At 38.9% G+C, this 22,587-nt stretch overlaps 1 protein-coding gene across 1 annotated transcript in view; it reads right to left on the minus strand.

Annotated features, from left to right (window-relative positions):
• Erc2 (ELKS/RAB6-interacting/CAST family member 2) overlaps positions 1-22,587 on the minus strand; it is a 681,609-nt gene that overhangs the window by 340,541 nt on the left and 318,481 nt on the right. The window contains 1 exon segment of the mRNA XM_042054009.1: positions 3,232-3,399. Within this exon segment, the coding sequence (XP_041909943.1) occupies positions 3,232-3,399 (168 nt within the window).

Consider the following 22,587-nt stretch of genomic DNA (forward strand, 5'->3'; position numbering starts at 1 on the left):
AGTCTTCCTAACAACTATTGCCACTTACTACTCAAGATGAGAACATGTAGTCTCACTTCCTGGAGATGCTGAGCTGAGATCTTACCCCTCACCTCACACCTGGTGTCATCATCACACACACTGAGGTCAAAACAGAAATGTTTATTTATTCAATTCGCATTATCCGACTTATTCTATTTTCTCAAACACACACACCAAAAATAAAACCTTGCACCTAGATTACACGACCATGGACAAGTTTATCATATGTCAAAAGTTCCTTAGCTTTTTGAGGTATATTTTGGACTAGGCCACCAGGTGACAGTCAAAAGTATCTCAAGAGTGAATGTGATAGAGAAGTCAGCACTAGTACTCAAAGCTTGCATGTTCAGCGGATGCCAGCTTGGTTTTCTGTCACTAATGAGGATTGATGAAATTATTCTTCTGTGGATTGGATCTAAAAATGTTCTTCAAGGTCATGTGATAGATAAAGGCCTGGGCCCTAGCTGATTGCATTTTGGAAAAAGGTAGAAAGTTAAGGAAGTGAAACCTGGCTAGAGAAGGTAGATCGCGGGGGCAAGTGCTGGAAGGGGGTGTTATGGGAACTCGTTCAGCTAATAGCCTTTTAGATAGCAGCCCATTTGGGGCGTGGTCTGTGGTACTATATCTGTGTGCACTAGAAGCTAAGAACCTAGTTGCTGGCCCCTACCTTGCTCAATACATTTCTGAGATGTCATGAGATGATAGTTTTGTCTGGCATACTCTCCAGTCACCATGATGTTCAACTTCACTTCAAGACCCAAGCAGCAGAAGCAGCCAACCAGGAAATGAATCCTGTGAGACTGTGAGCCACTGTCAATCTTTCCTCGCTTAGTTTGTCACAATAGTGGAAACTAACACAATCTTCTTTTGAGTTCTTAGAACACAGTCTCATTCCTGCTGATCTAAAAGGTGACACCTATCCTGAGCAGCCACCTTCCACCTTCAGCAGGTCTCCTCTAATCATCTTTATTAATACCTGGTGCTTTAAAACAGAAATCCACTGAAGAAGCCCTTGTCCATGAATATCTTAATAGAAATGAATTAACAATACAACCAATCAAATAACCATATACTGAGAGCTCTAGACAAAAGCTGTGTAAGTCTTTAGTAAAGTATTAACGATTTAATATAACTTTGATTTGTTTGTGAAATGAAAGCCAGTGTACCATATAGGTTTCTGGTCAAGCATAATAGGACAGGGATGCATTGGGAAGAGATTTTCCTGTTCTCTAAGAGGAAATACCAGAGATTTCATTTACAGAGCACCAGAAGCATGGACAAGTGACCTTTAAAAAAGCATCAACAACAAGAAAGATGCATGGTATAAAAAAACTATATAAAAGAGACAATGGGAATTCCCCAAAGTAAAATATGGTGATGTCACAAAATCAGGATCCCAATAGGGAGTGAAATGGACCACTGAAAGAAGAAGAAAAGAGGAGCCCTAATGAGGCGGAGTATCTTATTAGGTTACTATGGTGGAACTCCTTGTACACTCTCTCCACCAATTCCAAATAAGGAAAAATGGGACATTTACATAAGAAGTGGCCACACCTCTCCCATAATAGTCCACATGGATTTAGCCATTGCTATGGTCTGGGTGTGACACCTAATATACATACATACATACATACATACATACACACATACATAACACCCAATACACATATATACATATGTAGATACATCCAATATACATATATACATATATACTCCAAATATACATACATATACCCAATATAAATACATATATACACCCAATATGCATACGTATACCCAATAAACATACACACATATATACCTACATATACCCCCAATATAAATACATACATACATCCAATATACATACATACATATACTCCCAGTATACATACATGCATATACACCCAATATACATGCACATATACACACCCAATACACATATATACATCCAATATGCATGCATACATATAGACAACCCAATATACATACATATATACACACATATATACTCAACATACATACATATATACACACAATATACATATATATACCCAATATACATACATACACATACACACATATATGTGTGTGTCAAAATATAATCACAAGTGTGATTGTATTAATAGGTGGAGCCTTCAGGAAATGTTTGTCTGAAGAGCCATGGCCATCTGTGTGGGATAACAACCTTATGAAATGGCAAAAGGAAGTAGCTTAGCCTTCATAGCCGTCCATCATCGTTCATGAATAAAGCACTTATCCAAGAAGACCTTTATCAGCCACCAAAACACAAACACTTGGATCCAGGGCTTTCTAGTCTCCAGTGCTATGAGAAACTAAATATCCACTCTTTATAAAACACTAAGTCTCAGATGGTTTGTTATAGCAGGAGGAACAGATAAAGACAAGATGTGATCAATCAAAGTTTATCTAACTGTAAAGTATATCAAAGATTCATTTTAATATACAATCCCTAAATACACTGGTCAACTTTCATAATGAGAAACATTAAAATCACCACTTAGGAATTTTTCTTCTTTCTTTTTTATTTATTAATTAATTTTTTACATACCAATCCTAGTTCTCCTTCCTCCCTTCCTCCCACTCCCCCTAACACATTCCCACATCTGCTCCTCAGAGAGGCTAAGGCCTTGCCTGGAAAGTCAACTATGACTGTGCCATCCCATCCTTGAGGCAGGACCAAGGTTTCCCCCCAAAACCCATGCCTAAGCTGAGCAAGGTGTCTCTCCATAGAGAATGGGCTTCACAGAGTCAGTTCACGCATTGAAGTTAGATCCTGAACCCACTGCCAGTGGCCCCACACACTGCCCAAGCCACACCGCAATTTTTTTCAATCTATTTGTCTTTCCATTACAAGAGACTGAACTCAGGGTCCCACACATGTTGTTCCCACTGAGATACAACCTCAGCTCTTATCCTGGCTGACTTGCATTTTAGATTTGTATATAAATTGGAATATATAATTCCTTATTGCTTAAGATTGCAAATTAAAAAAAACTATTTCTTGGGCAATCAAATAGAAAATACACAGGTCATGCTAAAAATGATACAGTAGAACTCTTAGTATATTAAATACCAGTGAGTAAAAAACTGATACATCCTAATCTAAATTTTAAAGATATTCTATCTCCCACAGCTCCAAAGCTCTCTGAAACGTCAGAAATGAATGGTAACAACGCCCATCTTCGAGGAGTTATATCAGCTACTCACTTTTTTCTGAAGAACATTGATTTTTCTTTCCTTTACTTCTAACATATCTTTCATGTCACGGATCTCTCCAGCTAGGGTCCCCTTCTCTTCTGTGAGGTCTTGCAACTGTTTTGTTTTCTTATTGAGAAAAGATTCTTTCTCTTCCAGGCGTAATCTCAGCGCATCTACCTGAAATGAGGACAAAGGAGGAAGGTTTCAGTTTTATACAGAGGTTTTCAGTAATCAGTGTGGGACTTGGTTTTCCAGCGAGGTTGTCGGTTATCAGTGCGGGACTGTCGTGGGGGTGGCAGGGGAGAGTCCTGCAGTACATCACAATTAAGTCTCTGTTCAAAGACACCTTGGTGGGGGCTAGAGAAGCCGCTCAAAGGTTAAGAGTACTGGCTGCCCATTTTTTCAGATGACCCAGGCTCAATTCTGGTACCTACATTGTATCTAACAACCATCTCCAAGGGATCCAACCAACTCCAAGGGATCCTACACCCTCCTCTGGCAACTGTGGACACACATGGTACACAGACATAAATGTAAGCAAAACATCCATATGCATAAAATAAGAATAAATGAATCCTTTTTAAGTCAACTCCATGAATTTTAACAGCCTACAATCTACCATGATGTGCAAATAGCTGAACGGTGGTACTTAAAAAGAAAAGTCTATATAGGTTTTAGGAAATAAGGCATTACAAAATAGTAGCATGTCTCTGTGTTTATTTCCCTACTCACGGGAAATAGTATGTTTGCTGAGGGTAGTGAACAAGGCACACTGATTCCTCCACATGAGATGCCTGGGAGGGAAAACATTGCTCATGTTTTGCAGGATCTTCCAAGAACACAGAGAACCAGAGAACATCTGGATGAAGAAGACAGACACGCAGAGGAACTGCTAAACTAGAAAAACGCATGGGCCAGAAGGAAGCTACACTGCCAGGGCAAGGAAAGACATGGGAACAAACAGTCATTCTCAAGTTGGATAATGATAGCTTTCCAGACACTTTTCAAAAACAGCAAAGATCACCAAAAAATTCTTATTTCTACCTGAGCTCAAACAATAGAAAATCAAAACTCTCATTTTTCAAATGTTACTAGTTAAACAAATAAAGCATAGGCTCGATGTATTTTTATTTGTGTGTTTATATGTAGCATATGTATGTACTCATGTGATTGTGAATATATGTATGTGAGGATGCATGTGAACATACGTGTTCAAGCACATGAAGTCCATAAGGTGATGAGAAGTGATGCCTTTAAGTGTTTCCCACCCTGGTATATTACTATTTTTCCAGACATGGTATCTTACTGAACCCATGCTTCACTAACTCTGTTATTCCAGTTATACTGACTGGCCAGAAAGTCCCAGGGCTCTTCCTGTCTCTGCCTCCCCAGAACTGGGATTATAGATGAATGTTGTCACATTTGGCTTTTCCCTGGATGCAGGGGTTCCAAACTCATACTTGCATGGCCATCTCTCCAGCCCCAAGCCTTATGTTTAATTTAACATTCTGGATACCACACACACAAAGTAAGTTTTACTTCTACACTACTCCGATCAGATTATAAAAGAAAAGTATCACTGAAGTATCAAAAAAGACAACACAAAAAATATGAAAACCACTGAAATTAATTTTGTCTTTTCTAATTCTCCTGATCAATTTATATCATATTCTCTCTCATGTTTACAAATATAGATCATACCAGTTTCTGAGAGCAACTGTGACATATTATATGAAGGCTTATTGTTCCTAATTATTATTAATAACTATCTACAAGTTTTCCAAGGAAATTTTTGATAAACAATGATATCTAATGCATTACTCCCAAAGTATTTGCTTTCTCAATTGGATGTTAAAAAAAGATTAGATATCTTTACTAAAATTATTGTACTCCCATTTTAGCAGACCTCAGTGATGACATCTGAATGGTTCTGTCTGTCTTAGATACTGTTCTAGTGCTGTTAGAAGTTATGAGTAAGGAAACTCTTAAAAGAGGAATCACTTATTTCATTGGGATCTGCTTACAGCCTCAGAGGGATAGCTCATTATCGTCATGGTGGGAAGCAGACAGGCATGGAGCTGGAGCAGTAGCTGAGAGCTTTGCATCCTGATTCACAGGCATCAAACAGAGAGACACTGGGCCTGGTGTGAACTTTTGAGCTTTCAAAAGCCCATGCCAAGTGACAAACCTCTTCCAACAAAGACACACCTCCCCTCAAAAGGATACACTGCCTATTCCTTCCTACTAGAATGGAGGAAGCATTCCTTCCTACATCAATGGAGAACAAGCATTCAAATAGGTGATTGTATGTGGATCATGCTCATTCAAACAACCACACTGTCACTGCATAATGCTTAGATTAATCAATTTCCCAAAGAGGTAATAATAAAAGATAGTGCAGAGGAAGCCTTGAGTGAATTGTAACGAGCAGAGGCCCTCAGTGAATATGTATTGCCTGATGTGGGCTTACCATTTTATTCCATGTTTCCTTAAGAAGGGATAATAAGTATGGCTACCTGGAAGGAAACACGAGAGAGATCAAGGGACAGAGACTGGCAGGAGTATTGCGTTTTCACTTTCAGTTTGTAAAGTCTTTATATAAGTCCATGGGGAGGAAATTCTGATCTCGAATTGATTAAGAGGGTAGAAATATAATGAAAGAATTATCAAAACTCACCAAACCACATAGTTTTATAATTCATATGTCAATATAGTTAGATTTGGAATTTCAATCAAATTGAAAAAATATATAAATATTCAACCAAGAATTAGCAAACATACCATTCTCTTTCATGACTACGAGAACAAACAACAGCAAAACCAAGTCCGGAAACGAAAATATCACATAAGCCTTCTGAGAGAACAAAGGGGTTGGAGGACAACAGGTTACTTATGGATGATGGGATACTGTGGTGACCCTTGATACAGAGACAGATGTCTGACCCTTGCTTTCCATAACAGAAAATCAACAATCAGCAGCAGCACCAACCACCAAGAAGTAAAAATGAAAAGATAACAAGGCAAAGGGTTAGAAGTGTTCTCCTTGAGGGAAAAAAAAGATTGGCAACAAGAAGTGGAAGACTATTGTGTGCCTATCAATTAGTGTTGAGAATTTTGCCTCTGTACAGCATAGAGTAGACTTAAAATTTTAAAAATGTAGGCTATAAGAATACCATAATAATGGAAAATAAAAAGGCTCGTGAGCATGATGAGGACACAGTGAGGAAGCAACTTGGAACATCGTAAGGACACATGTTGGGCCCAGGTCTATGAAGATCAGGGCAAGGAACTCTCCCCTTCCCCAACTTTAGCCGCAGCTTCTAGACTCTCAATGCCTAGTACTTTTTGGTAGTTTTACTTGGGTAAACTACCTCAGGAGACGATACCTTTGGGTAGACATTTGCCAAAAGAGGATAATGTTATGTCAGGAGAGGATAATGTTCACAACAAGGAAGTTACTGGAGAATCTTCTTTGTTTAACCCTATCCAAAAATGGGTGTGTGCACCAAAACTGTATTCTAAAATGTCAAAGGCTTTTACAGTTTCTGCCCCAGAAGAGAGGATGGAGCTGGGAATTGCCATGGAGGAGTGATGTCAGGAGCCTGGAGCTATGACACAGTGGTTCTGACTACACTACCAGAAAGGGTAGATATTCTGTGATCAGAGACTGAGAACTGCAGGTTCTTCACATATGATAGCTATGCCTCTTCCTATACATTGACCTGGGTAAACAGGCTGGCAGGAAAGGTTTTAGGAGTGATTTTGATCCTCAAACCTTCAAAATGAAAACCCTCTGCTTCTACCTAAGCATCTAAGGTTCTGAAGTGGCTCATCAATATCTAAAGTTGGCTTCATCTGCCAACCAGAACATCGCCATTACTTTCTTTGGGTTATCCTTATCTGATAACAAAATAGGATTTGCACTTCGTGTTCAAAGCAAGGTCATTTGAACAGCTCCTTGATAAACAGCAGAACGTAGTGTTCCACAGTATAGCTGTCATTTGAAACCGTTTTTATCGATCATAGGTATTATCACATGAACTCACTCTGTGAGATTCAGAGAAGAAATATTTGACGACTGGTGGCTTAGGCCTGCATCCTAGCTACCAAAGCAGGATGCTCTATGTGTGGACCAAAAGGAAATGTCCACAAACAAATTTGGGATAGAAGTAAATCCCAATATGCAAGGATGAGAACAGAAGTGGGTTGCAAACATTTGGAAGAAGTAGCTTCACACTGACGAATAGAACAAACAGCATTTATGGTACTTCCTTACCACCTGAGGTTTGGCAGTGCCCTGATGAACTATGCTGAGCTCAGAAGAGAAAAAAGCGAGCCCCTCTATGAGAATATTCTTCCTGGATTGAAAGAGAGCAAGAATGGCTGTGATCAACATACTACTCATAACACCCAAACTCAACATGGCAGGGAGATGCCTGTGCCAGCTGAGGTCTTCTATTGGGGCGTTTATTTTCCATGAGCCATAAAGCATGAACTGAACTTCAAAGGAATTTGTATCATGGCCTTCAATCACCTTTAGTCTATCTCAAAAGCTTTGTACAGTCTCCTAGAATCAAGAAGATAAAAAAACTTGAGGCTCTTTTTTAAAAATAAAATAAAAAACTAACCTGAACTGCATCCAATTCTCAACCAACATTAGCTCAGCTCGCAGTAAGCAAGTATGACATCATTTCTAAAGTCAAACTTGAACTTCCAGATGGTGCAAAACTACAAGCAGGCATGCAGACCTTCTAGAGCGCTGAAGTTTAAAGATGGTGAAGAGTAGGCAAGGAAAGAGCAGAGCCTATGAAAAATTAGAATGTATAACTCTAAAGTGGGTATCAGTGAGTAGATAAAAGTTCTGTTACTAACCCAACAGCAAACATCATTAGAAAAAGGAAAGAAAGAGGTTAGGAAAGCCTTTCTGTCCAAGTCATGGGCCAACATCAGGTAGAAAGATAAAAGTTGAACTGCTTGAAAATGTGGAATACCTTCCTTTGTCCTTCACTCAACACCAAATAATTTTAAGAGCCTTTGACACTCTCTCTTAAACTTTGGCAGTTGACTCAATAATAATATCTGGCAAAGCAAAAAGTGCCATCATTTCCCAGAAAAAAAATAGAAAGAATTGAGAATTGTATGATATAATCAATGCACAAAGACCCATACAGCTGAACTCCTCTTTCTCCCATATCAGTTAACCACATGAGGCCCAGCTGTCTAGTGTTTAAACTAGCAACAGCTTTCCATTTTAGGAGAATTGCTCATCTCCTTTGGATTCAGCTGTGTGTGCCTGTGCATTCACATATGTGTGTGTGTCTCTGTCCATGTGTGTGCATCCATAAAAACATGTAACATGAAAATTTAACTTTTTATTTTGCAGTATAAAATAAAGCAATTTTTATCACTTAGATTCCAGGTAATAACTTGAAAGGAAAGCACTTTGGCAATGAAATTGCCAAAAATTGCCAAAATCATAGTTAAGCATTATTGATCTTCATGTCAGTGCCCAGGAATTTTAAACAGTCACAAGAGGGAGATGTGCTTCTAAAGGTTCTAAATAAATAGTCCCTGACCTCTCTGACAGATTTTATGTGGGCCTTCAGAGACAGGTTCAAGACTGTGACAAAACACCAAGTGCCATTTGATGTACAAAATATATGATTTTTAGAATCAAGTGGTTTTTGTCAATCTTATAATGACAGCAACACTTGAGAGGATGTAAGAATTAGCCAATAAGAAGCTAGAGCTAACGGGTCAAGCAGTGATTGAAATAATATGGTTTCTGTGCGATTATTTCAGTTCTTGGCAGCTGGCATGAACAAGCAGCCCCTTATTATACAATTAATGCCAACATGGTTGATTAAAATCCACTTAAAACCTGAGAAGGCTTGAAAAGGAATTCTAGATACAAAAATACAGAGTTTAACACAGCATCTTGCTCTTTGCTGGCAATGTGATGCAGCTCCTTTAAGAGAGGTTTTTCTGACTCAGTGGTAGGAGAAAAAAAGCTGTGCCATTTTGAAATGTCAGCTTTCTGGGCTGTGCTGCCAGTGTGACCTCTGGCTCTTTCAGGAGACCAAGCATTTAAATGAGGTTTGTAAGCAGTATGTTACAAACTGCATAATGGGTCGGCATAGAGCCACTGCATACTTGGAACTGGGGCAATGGGCATGGCTTGCAGAGGCAGTGAAGGGACTTCCATCATGTTGGACTGTGCAGAGCAAGCAGGCAGGGCCATATACATCCTAGTAATGCTGCAGCTTAAGTTTTTAAGCATTAAACATTTTAAGAAGTGCTCCTGGACAGTAAAGAATTACAGACACACAATAGGACAGATTCAGACATAAAAGACCTCTAAATATGTCACAGTGTTGGATAATTGTACGTAGGTTTTGGAGAGATATGAAAAAACTAGTTATAAAAGGAAGTAAATAGTTTTTTTTTAAAAAGGTAAAGTCTTTAAAGAGACAGAGTACAAACAGTCATAGATTAAAGGAGTAAAGATAATAAAATAAATATTAAAAAGTAATATATTTAAAACAAATAAGCCATGTAAAGATGGAGAATACACAGAGAGTCTGGATTATGTATAATATTGTATTTTCTTTGAATTTTTGACTGTGAAGAAGATAAGTAACCAACATATATACTTTAAAGGTATCTTATTTGCAAAATTTGGGTCTAAGGATATATTGCTTTGGAAAAGAAGTTCTTCTTTTGTTTTCACAGAAGATGAGAACCTGTGGATTAATTCCAAACTAATGTGGTTTGATAGACCTGAAATGTCACCTTGAACACCCCTCAAAAATTACTTTGCCCAATAAAAGTCAGAAGCAGTTTAGAGAAAAACTATGCCCATATTCCCAAATATTGTTAATAAATATTTCTTTACATTTAAAGAGGGATATGCTATAGAGATTTGCTTTGTGATGATTGGTTTATTGATACTAATTTGAAGTCAATTTTATTACATTTGTATTTCTTCTCTTGATTGAGATATTGTGTTTGTACAGCTCATTTTTAAGTGTAATGTATAATTAAGAAATATAGGTTAATAGATAATCATCTATAATAGTCAAGCTTGTAGTCATGTTAGATTTTCTAGATGTACAGAAATGTATTTCAGATGGATAGGCATTCTTCAAATCTTTCAGAGACGTTCAGAATATGGCATTTAAAATATTTTAAAAACTTAGGGCTTTTCATGACAATGAGACACACCTACTCTTAGCAGCACCAATTAATTCAAGAGGGTGACTGGCATCACAGAGGCTCCTTATGGACGTGGATAGCCATTTGGGCAAGAAACTGCTCTGAGTTCCTGCTTCATGAAAGAGTCTGCCAGACATTTTGCAGGAGACAGAAAAAAGTGACTGACAAACTGTTAAAATAGGTGGAACTGTCTTTGAAATTTTCTGCTTCATGGAAAAGTCTGCTGGATACTATGGGCATGTAGGCTGAAGATTGGATGCCCCAACGATACAGAAGAACTTTGGGTGACTGTCCAGGCAGTGAGATGTCTCTTATCAATTCTAGAGTTTTGGAAGTTGCTTACAAAGCACTTCCTGTTTACTTAGGTAATATTATAACCTTCTGGAGTCTTTGATGGAGCTGAAAATTTTATAGTTATAGTTTTCCTTAGTTATGATAAAAGATAAAGTAGATATAAATATTGTAACTGTAATTCTTGCTTGATACCTGTTTTGTTGTATGCAATTTTACCATATTAAAGTTAAAACTTTCTTTTTTATTTAAACAGAAAAGTGGCGGTGATGTGGGATTTCCCTCTGTACGCTGTGATTACCATTATTGAATAAAGAAACTGACTTGGCCTGATAGAGTAGAACAGAATTTAGGTAGGTGGGGAAAACTAAACTGAATGTTGAGAGAAAGGAGGCAGAGTTGAAGTGAAGCCATGTAGCCCAGCTGGACACAAACACTGGGAACTTTACCTGGTAAACCACTGCCATGTGGCAATACACAGATTAATAGAAATGGGTTAAATTAAGAAGTAAGGGTTAGCCAATAAGAAGCTAGCGCTAACGGGCCAACCAGTGATTTAAATGATATGGTTTCTGTGTGATTATTCTGGGGCTGAGCGGCCGGGAACAAGTGGCCAACCTTCCTACAAATGGAAAACACTTGATGGAAAGGGAACATTTGAAAACTGTCACAGACTCAGGATTTACTTGACTCTTCTTCTAGAATAAAACAAACATGCCTTCATAAAGAGCAAATATAAAAAATAATGTGCCTAGAAGACTCACAAAGACTCCCAAGATGGTTTATTTCACATCCAAACTCTTTCCGTTTTGTTTGTTTTGCCTAATAGTAGACTTGGGTTAAGGGTCTATTTGAATTTGATTCAACTCACAATCATTCAAATGAGAAGACAGTTTCCAAATTGGAAGGATACATAACATACACAGCTTCCAAAGACAGAAACACCAAAATAACCTCAACCCTTAAACTTGCTGTGGCAACCACTCAATTTCATTCACACCCAACTCTTTTCCTTCCTGAATGGTGAACAAGATTGGGATTTCTATCACAGAAAGATGAAGCCTGGGGTTTTAGTTATGAGATATAAGCCCAAATGCTGCAGTACAAATGCACTTCCTGTTGGCCCTGTACCAATATTCTGCCATTCCTTAGGAAAATCCTGGAGGCCACACTTAGTAGATGGTAGAGTTGCAAGATTCCAGAATCTCTAAAAGTCTGGCTCCTCAAGGGACTGAAGGAAGGGAATCCTCCACAAACGTCAGTACCAGCAGGGGTAGAATAAAGACTATGAAGCCTTAAACCAATCAAAAATGTTTACCATAACTTCCAGATTTTATAAGATGTATGCATCTAAAAACTAGATGTTTTACACATTACCATGAATGTAGGAGAAATGAAAATCCCTGTTCTCTTTTACATGTAGGACCTCAAATTGTACTTTAGTTCTTTTTTCACTCCACGCTAAAATAAAGGGGAAAAAATAAAAAGATCTAAGGACAAAACTCAAAGGAAGCAGAGTCAGAGCCTTTGAGAATGAACATGTGAGATAGGTATCATGGACTTGGGGAAGAGGAAGAATGAGAGCAAAAGGAAGACTCTCCTTAAACTCACAGACAGCATCGAGTTCAATGGATAGAAACCACACGTTCAGACAAACAGCTCTTCACAAACAGGAGTTGCAGATACATGTCCAACCAACTCATAGCAACGACTGTGAGCTCCCCCAGAGAACTTCTTCATGCATGAATAAAATGTAAAAGACAGTAACACTGCCTCCTTCATCCAGTTGTTCTGAGGATTAAATAATAACAGAAGTAAGGAACTTAGCACAGTGCTGGCACCCAGAAACACTCAATAAATTTTTGTTATTGTGATTATATTTTATTACTTTGCTTTCTGCAGCCTCTAATGCAGTGATTTATGTACTGTAGGAATGCAATAAAGGCTGGATGATCAACAGTCCACAGGAAGAGCAGAGAACCAGCAGGTAATGCTTTGTGCTCTAACATGGACCACAGTGTTGTATATAATCCAACAACAACTTTAAAATATTTCAGCACACAATGCATGATATGTGTGTAGGTCCTGGGAGGTGTCTGGGTGGGTGGATACATGTGTTTCCCAACTGGGAATGAATTCTCCAGGGCAACTAATTAGTTTATAGGCTTTTATTGAAAGCTAACAACACAGACTTGGCTACAAAAAGCATCTTGATATTCTCTGCAGTTGATGAGCATCTGAAAATTGATCTATTACCATAACTGATGTGAGGATGACTATTCTTGATGAGGTGAGTGTTGTAGACTGGCTAGATCAGGCACGTCCACCCTTCTAGGAAAAAATATGATAATATAAGCCACACCTGGAACTTTAGATGTTCTAAGAGCTACATTATTAAACAGAACAGTGAGATTGTTTTAATAACATATGTAATGTAATCCATTATATCTAGAATATCACTATTCTGCATATAATCAAAATGAAAAATGGGAGATATTTTATTTTTCAGATTTTCTTCTAAATCTAGAACATATTCTGAACTTCCTGCACACCTTAGTAAGGACGAGCCAGGCCTTAGGAACTCAACAGTCATGTGTGACCTATGGATATCCTATTGCAAGGACAGGTCTGTGATTCCAGTAAGGCCCCACGTTCCAGCCCTTGGAACATAAAACTTCATTTAGGATTTGGTCTCTTTTGTATTGAAATGTTTCCAGTCATATTTCTGTCCAGCAACAAACAAGTTCTCTAACTCTGTTGTGGAAATGTTATCATACTGTCTTAGGCTGACACATGGCTCCAGGACAGAACAGAAACTTCAGAGAATGTTTGGAAAGGCTCCAGATGGGACCTACTAGGCTGGTGAGACAGGGGTCCTAACAACAGTCCTACAGGCTTCATTCTATAGCCATCAGAAACTACTGACCTCTAGAAGAGGACTGAGTGACTACCTACAAGGACACTGACCTGGTGATTCCATTGGCATAATCTTGAGAGAAGAATTCAAAATAAGCACTGTTATTAAAATTTTGTATACAAATCGTTAAACATATCAAAAATTACTTTTTGGGGAAAAATACCCCTTGGCAGTTACACTACTGAAGCCGGCTGTACTGATGAGACTCTGTCTACCTCCTACTGAGCGCCCAGTTGTGACTCAGACTTCATCTCTCCTCTGTTGGTATCCTTTTCATATCCAGTAAACAAATGGGAAGATATGCTTTGGGGTCAGCCATTATTCTAGGTGTTAGAAAGTGCCCCTTTAACAGGGCACTCAGGTCTGTTGGCTTACTGAACTATATAGCTAAGGGAATACAGGGGAGGGCAGAGCAGCTAGATGTTATGTCTTCAGCCTTAGTAAAAATAAACTTCATGATAACTGGAGAGAAATACATATGTGAAGTCTAAGAAATCAAATCAAGGCTTTTAGCACTGTATTCAAATTGTAAATATCAGTAGAAAATCATAACATATGTTTTCTTTTTAGAATTTTTTTTCTAATTTTGTGCATTTAAAAAAACCAAACATGGTTCTCTCAATCACAATGAACACCCACAGCAGATTATGCTTTCTTAAACAGTGACACACAGCTGGAAATTTCATTCAAGATATATCTTAACACAAGCTTAAGCACAGGCTTAGGAGAAAGATGAGGGCTCAGAAAAAAGAAAGGCACACCAACTGTGTGTGTGTGCGTGTGCGCGCGCTATGCAAACTTAAAGTCATGGCAGATAAGGTAACCTAAGTATGGGATTCAGCTCCTCGAAGCAGAGCTGCCAGGTGATGGTTGGAAAAGGCATTTCTAACCAAAAGAAAATGTCATTGCAGAAATGTTTGATTCGAGGTCTGTATTCAGAAAGTGTTCAAGGCAATGTCAGAATACCCCTCTGACCAAAACCAACATGTTAGGAAAGCCTAACAGAGTTTGTTCACTGGACAAGATTGCAACAATTTGAAGTTACTTTTTCTTAAAATATTTCCTCAGACAACTTGTATAGAAAACAGACCACAGGGGCATATGGAGCCCGGCTACAAGTAAGCAGTGCTCCTGGCCACATGGGAGACGGCTGCCATGAGAAGAGGGTGAAGTAGCTGTGTGCAGTCCATTTGGGAACATCCTCAGGAGACAGACGGCAGGACTAAAGGCCTATGCATGCGCAGAGAGAGGAAGGAAGAGATTAAAGATTATTCCTTAGATACTGGAGAGAAGAAAGGAGCAGACATTTAAGAGACCGCTTGGTCAGGAACAGTATGGAGAAAATGTGGAAAAGACATCAAGATATTAGGATTGGACACCTACAACATATGATGGCTGGAAACACCCAAAAGATGAAGGACTCTGCGACCCACTACCCCTGACATAAAGAACTTGGCCCGAGGCTAACCTGTGTGCAGAGGAGGAACAGGCTAAGAACCATGGGAAGGCTTCTCTGGAAAACTGATTAGGGCAACCTCTGCATGCTGTTTTAGACCCTCACCCATTTCAATGCAGCCACTGAGACCAAGTTCAGCAAATGTGTAAGGAAGGGACAATGCTCTGTCTGAAAACCAACAGAAGTCCCTTCCTCCTAAAAGGCTTTCAGCCTTTTGTGGTAATGCCTCTCACAATCCTGTAATAAGAGAATGGACCAAATGTTAGGGCTTTCAGGCCTGCCAGGTAACATCAGTTAGGTGTGTCTTCCTCCTGGTCACTGCAGTTAGCACCAATGCTGCACAAAAGGAAAGGGACATATAATCCCACCCACGTGGAGCTTTTTCAAGAAGCTAGAATTTGGGGATATTTAGTATTAAATAGCTACATGCTATGCTTATAAAAGTTACAGTCACAAACTTATTAATAGCACAAGTTATACTCTCATATTATAAAGATGGATTTGTCTTACCTACTTGTCAAAAAATGATACCCGAGTCCCTCACAGAACCTACTCTACTGAAGATGGCAAAACTGGGGCAGAGGTGCTTTCTATCAGCAATGCAGAATTCCTATCAGACGTGAGCTAGGAGGCCAGCCAACTCCTCATAAGACTGTTTTCTTACTTCGGTTTTTGGCTACTTCTTACACTTAAAATTAAATGGTTTTAAGCGACTAGTCCAAAGTTCAAAATTTAATGTTAAGTTCAGTCCCAGAAAATTTCTGAAAACACATGGGAACTGTGAGTCATGTGTTAATACTTAAAATTCTGTTAATAAAACTTCCATCGCTAACCTTACCTCATTGAACTTACCTCACTGGGTTTTATGCTTACTATAAAACCCGAGCTGTCGCAGTTTTGAGTTACTACAAAAGGAAGTGAGCCATTCCAAAATCAATGTTATTTCGCAACACGATGATAGTTATAAATTCAAATACTTAAAACCAATTTGCAGAACTATCAATCTTAGTATCTCCTAACATTTCAAAGCCATCTTCCAAGCTTTTATCCTACCAAGAACTAAGATGAAGAAGACATACCCCCTTCTCTTCAAAGCACACTCAATTTAAGCACAAAATTACCGTAAATATTTGAAGTATTGGTTCTGTTTAAATATGCAATAAAAATTCTAAGCTATTCGTTTACTCAAAACCCTGGGTTCAATTCTCAGCACTGAAAAAAATATTGAAACTATGACTGAAGCCCAAAGAATTCAAATCACTGATTATTAAGAATTGAAATTAAATAAAATTCTGTGACTTCTTAGATCAGAGTTTTAAAAAAATCCAGACAAATAATCTCCTAATGTATATTTAAAATGATTATGAATGAGTAACAATTTAGACACTGTCCTTGCTTGTGAAATGTTTATAAAGGGTAATAATTCAGAGCCTGTCCTTATTTGTGTCCCAAACCTTAAGGATTTGTGACTATGAAACACCACGGAAAATAGGAACCACCATTTAATTCTATAAGATTTTAAAAACAACTTTTTTTATTATATCGTGGCATCACTTCTACCATTATCTCAAAAGCTAAATGAATCTATTCTGCTTCACATAAATGGCGCTCTCTAGTCAACAACCACTTACAACAATTCAAATGTTTTGTCTCTTTAACTTTTACAGTGGTGTCAAAAATTCATATTTGAGAAAAATTCATGCATTGAACTTAATCTTTTCTCAGGATAGCAGGCTAAAACCATCTCATAATCCTGGGCAGCAAGTCACAGCTCCCACTCTCGTGCACTGTTGCCATGCTTTGATATTAGGCAAGTGCAGGGAATTAAATGCATTTTCCATATAATGTTTGCTTTCTTAGCATACATTAGTCACACATATTAAGGAATTTCATTGAGACATTTCCACATAAGCACACTGGGCCAGATGGTTTTATATCAACTTGACACAGGTGAGAGGCATCAGAGAGCAGGAAGCCTCTGTAAGATCCAGCTATATGCAGCCTGTAGGCCATTTTCTAAATTAGTGATTGATGGGGGATGGTCCAGCCCATTATAAGTTGTGTCCTCCCTGGGATGGTGACCCTGGGATTAATAAGAAAGCAGGCTGAGCAAAGCAGGAGGAGCAAGCCAGTAAGCAACACTCCTCCATGGATGGCCTCTGCATCAGCTCCTGGCTCCAGATTCCCCCCACCTTGCTTGAGTTTCTCTCCTGATTCCCTTTAATAATGAACTGTGACGTGAAAGAGTGAGTGAAATAAACCCTTTCCTCCCCAAGTTGCCTTGGTCATGGTTTCTATCACAGCAATAGTAAGCCTATGACACACGCCGTACACTTTTATCATATTGACTCCCACTATCCCTTTCTCCTTCTGCACCCTAGTAGAACAACTGTTCAGTTCATGTTCTTTTCCTACCTTAAATTCAATATATAAAAAAGAATATGTGATATTTTCCCTTGGGAGACTGGCTTATTTCGTTTATTGTTTTATTTAACTTGATCATCTTCTACGTCTATTCATTTTCCTGCAATGGCATGATTTCATTTTTCTTTATGGCCAAATGATGTGGGAGGGTCTTCTGTTTTAATTAAGAAACTGCCTTGGCTAGCCCTTAGGTGGGTGGAGTAGACAGAACAGGAAGAAGGAAGTGAGGTAGATGGCTCAGTCAGATGCCACGCCTCTCCTAAGTGAGATAAATCGCCATGCCTCACCTCTCTGGGGCAGACTGCCGAGCCTCTCCTCAGGGAGCCAGATGCCATGAAGCCAGCCACCAGGACAGACGTGCTGAATCTTTCCTGGTAAGACACCACTTTGTGGTGTTACACAGATTATTCGATATGGGTTAGTCAAGATGTGAATAAGAGGCTGAAAATAATGGGCCAGGCAGTGTTTAAAAGAATACAATTTGTGTGTTGATATTTCGCATGTAAAGCTAGCTGTGCGGGAGCCAGGGCGGCAGGAACGCACCCCGTCTGCTCCTCACTACAGCCAAATAAGACTCTATTGGGTAAATACACCACGTTTTCTCTAACTGTCCATCTTCTGATGAGCACCTAGGCTGACTTCATAATGTGGCCACTGTGGGAAGTGTAGCAACAAACAAGTGTGTGGGGGGGCGTGTCTCTAGCACATGTTGATGGTCACTGCTTGGGGTATATCCCTGTAAGCAGCCAGATCATTTGGAAGCTGCACTTTTAATTTTTGACAATAACATCGTCATCTTATGATGGGGTAATAGGAATGTAGCCACACCATAAGCCGGGAGCATCTATACATGTCTTTCTCCTTGTAGGTAACAGTGCTTTGGAGTGAAATGAAAAAAGCACCAAATGCCTTATCAGTTTGATATCTTTACCCCAGCAGGCAGCAAGATGATATAGCGGGGAGCACTGTTACCAGCACTACAATCAGAGAAGAACCTGAATCGAAACAGTGCACCAATCCGCAGGCCTGCGGTGCAAGTTGGGATTCACAGCAAGTATGAATTCACTATGCTTATCCATAGTCAGTTAATATCATTGAGTTAAATGTTAATTTTTGACACTGGATTTTCATCTAATATGTAATTCTTATTTGGTTCCATACAGCAGCACAAGCTAACCATACTTAGTGCTTTATTTGTCTCTGGCCCTAAGCTATCACATGTGATCATTATTACATAGTATAATTTTTGGCTGACTACTGAATTCTTTTTTTTTTGAAATAAATATCTTCCCAAGTATAAGAACTATGTCTCTAACGTATAAAGAATTTTTTTAAAAAATAGCCCAAGGTATATAATTTGGGGAGAAAGGGTTCGAGTTTCACGATCAAGACAGCCTTTAAAATGCAGTAAGCTTACAGAATGAAAAGTTAAAAAAAAAAGCTACAGACATGCTAAAAGAAAATATGTGCCCCATTTTGTTTTGTGATATGAGCTCTAACCAGGATAATAGGCTTATATAGCATAAAAGAGAAGACTAGTAAGAATAAAATTAAAGAAGAAAGTGCAAGTATTTTCATGGAAAATCACACGAAGATTTTATTAAAGACAGTACATAGATAATCATTCTCAATGAGAAAAAGAGAAAGGAACTTTGAGTAGACTATTGCAAAAACTATAGATAAATACAAATTTATTAAATGTCTAATTAATGCTTAGTTATATAAATCATATAAAATAATTAAATTAACACATTCTTCAGTTTCTCCTTGTGAACGAAGGACAGCCATCTACCAGCTGCCATGGGGAGCTGAGAGTAAGAAACCAATCAGCCATTTTCATCCCCTTCTTGTTCCCCTAGAGAAACATGCTAATGAAAAAGAAAAGAAGACACGGTCTGCACAGGAAGAATTGTTTATGTTGGTATATACAGCTGTGGTGACACCACCTAGTTCTTTAATACAGTCCCAGAAAACAGGAAAGCATAATATCTATAAGTAAGTTCTCTCAAGCTAGACCAGTGCAGTGTTAACCCTCTTCTTAATCACTACTATTTAGAGAAAAAGATAACCTCAAAACTCCAGTTTCTTCATCCATAAAATCGGGATATGATATGTAGACATAAGGTCTAATTGACGCATGACCTCCCAGGAGTTATATTAAGATGCATTAGAAAATAAAGTAGAAATAGTCAACAAATAGCTGTTTAATAGGAAATGGCAACATAATTTATGATTGTATGGGATGGCATTTAGCTGTCATCTCCATGAAATCAGTAAATTAAATTACACAGTATTGCACAGCAGGTACCATGACAGCCTAAGCAAGCTGACGACGGTGGTAACATTAGCTGATACTTGAAAAGCAGCTTGAAGAGAGCCGCAAGCTTCTGAGACAGGTAGAGCTGTTGTTCTCTGTCTCATGAAGCCCAGAGTCGTCCAGCCTGTGAGTGTGTGGTACAGCCATTTCCTTCAAACTGAAACATTAACTCCTGGAGGAAGAAGAGAAGCTCATACACTTTACCGGGCCCCAAAAGGCACAAGATTTTGCAAGGTGTCTCCCCAGAGTGATACAAGCAGTAACAAATGCTGGTGGGAAAGCAGCTCTCCAGTCAGCCCAGCATCCAAGCTGCCTGCAAGCTATGCAAGGAGCTCCAGGGATGGAGCTTTCATGAGTTCTGACCTGTGCTAGGTGGGCTTCTCAGTGATGCTCCCACTAGTAACCCCCAGAGATTTGCTCTCTCATCAAGATATACTCGCGTGCAGTCATGTCGCTGGTCTGGCATTGGCACCTTCTTGGAGGTAATCAGATGTCTGATCATGTCTCCCAAGGAAAAGTCACCCATGAAGGTGTCACACTTGAGACTTACCCATGTGTCTATCAATTTCCAAAGAGCCAACCATAATCATCACACACGGGAGATAACACATATGACAAACCCAGTGGTGTGAAGGGGAAAAGGGCAGACATAATAAAGTTATTGTACATATATTGTAGTTTCTGATAGGTAGCTGATAGAAAGATGCATACATAGAGAGATGATAAATAAATACACATACAATAGACTGGTATTATTTTTAGGTGAAAGCATTAATGGTTTGAAGGTTTCCAAGCTATAAAAACACAATTATATGTGTATATATTATATAGTACATCTATTTATATTATATGTTTATAAATTTATAAATGTAAATATAAATATATAAATTTATATTATAATTATCAAAATAGCACACATATATTTATATATGCATATATAAAAATATATTTATACAATATGTATAATTATAAATATAACACAATAAATAAAATGCACAAATATATATTTATGTGTGTTGGTTCTTACTGTTGTATGCAGATAGCTATATAGATACATACATATAGACAGACATATATGTACATACATACACAGAAAGACAAATAATAGATAGACTAAAAGATATAGAAAGTAGAAAATGGTAGCCCCACTCTTCATCCAGTCGAAAATGCCCCCAAGTGTCATCAACTAGGGAATCCTCCAAAATGTCAATCACATGTGTGCAACTTACATCTGTATATTCTCATATATAATTCTGAAATAGTTTTCACAGATTTACTTTTCAAAGTAATACAAACACTTATCCTGGCCTCAGGTGCGGTGCTCAGAAACAGCTTTCTGAGACAGAGATAGCCAAAGGCAAGGTTCTTGACTGGGCCACATTGCAATGCATTCAGCTGAGGCACGTGTGAGACAGAAACATTTAATGCCGAGCCAAGTTGGAGTTTCTCAGGGCAATAATTCATGAGAAACGGCAGAACTGACCTTCAAATAGGTGGCTGTATTTAATTCTGTGAAATTCCCTTGTTCACAGCAAAGGCTTCTTCCTCTGGAGGGACTTGAAAGCCTCCTCCTATTAACACACAGGGAGCCCCACAAGTGGAAAGTGCAGTCACATCTACGGTGTGTAACCAAAGTAGAGCTATGATACTTGCACTCTTTGATAATTTAAAATATTAGTATTATTATCATTATAATTACTATTATTCATGTATTGTGGTGTGTGTGCATGTGAGAGAGAGAGAGACAGAGAGACAGAGAGACAGAGAGCTATGTGTAAGGCCAGGGGGCCTTAGCACAGCTGATGTCATGATGGAAGCACCATTCAGGCCATAAAACTGAATACACAGATGGAATCTTCACACTTCCAAGCACAGCCTGCTACCCATTCATAGAGCAGACTTCTCTTAAGCATTCTCCAATATGAAAAAAAAATGTGCCAGTGGAGAACAGTAAATGGAAGTTCCCCCAAAAGATGTGCCTTGTGCTCTGAAACCCCTAAGTGGAACTCATTGAGAAACAAAATCTTCCATGAAATAATTAACGATCTCAAGATGAACACATTCTGTATTACCCAGGTGGGGCTTAAACTCAGTGGCAGATGTTCTTTTGTCAAAGAAACATAGGGACTAAGGAGATGGCTCAGTTGGTAACATGTCTGATGAGCAAGCATGAGGACCTAAGTGTGTCTCCTTGGCATCCACGTAAAAAAGGCTCTGTGAGGAAACACATCTCAGCCATAACAGTGGGACTGGTAGAGATACGCAGATCCCTGAAGCCCTACAGCTGCCCAGTCCAGCCAATCAGTGAGCACTGCATTCACCTCTCAAAATACAAGGTTAGGTACAACTGAGGAAGACATTCAGTGGGAACTTTGGACTCCACACGCGGTTGCACAAATGTGCACACACAGACACATGCCTTCTGTAAGAGGACAGAGAGTGGGCACAGAAGAGGAGAAGCAATGGATGACTAAGGAAGAGAGATTGGAGTAACGCAGTACAAGGAGTGCTTGGCGTCTCCAGGAGCTGAGTGAGGAAAGGAGGCTCTCTTGCAGTCTCCAGAGGAGAAGTGCCTGCTGACACGGAAGCAGGGATGTCTGGACTCCACACAGCATATTTCTATAGTTTTAAACCACAGAATTACGGTCATCTGCTACAGAAGTCCTTGCAACCCAAGGGCTAGGGAAATGGCTGAAGCCTGAGTACCTCAGTTTAATCATCTGCGGGCAAGGCTGAGCACAGTGG

The sequence above is a fragment of the Arvicola amphibius genome, chromosome 12, assembly GCF_903992535.2.
Source record: "Arvicola amphibius chromosome 12, mArvAmp1.2, whole genome shotgun sequence".
Taxonomy (NCBI): Eukaryota; Metazoa; Chordata; class Mammalia; order Rodentia; family Cricetidae; genus Arvicola; species Arvicola amphibius.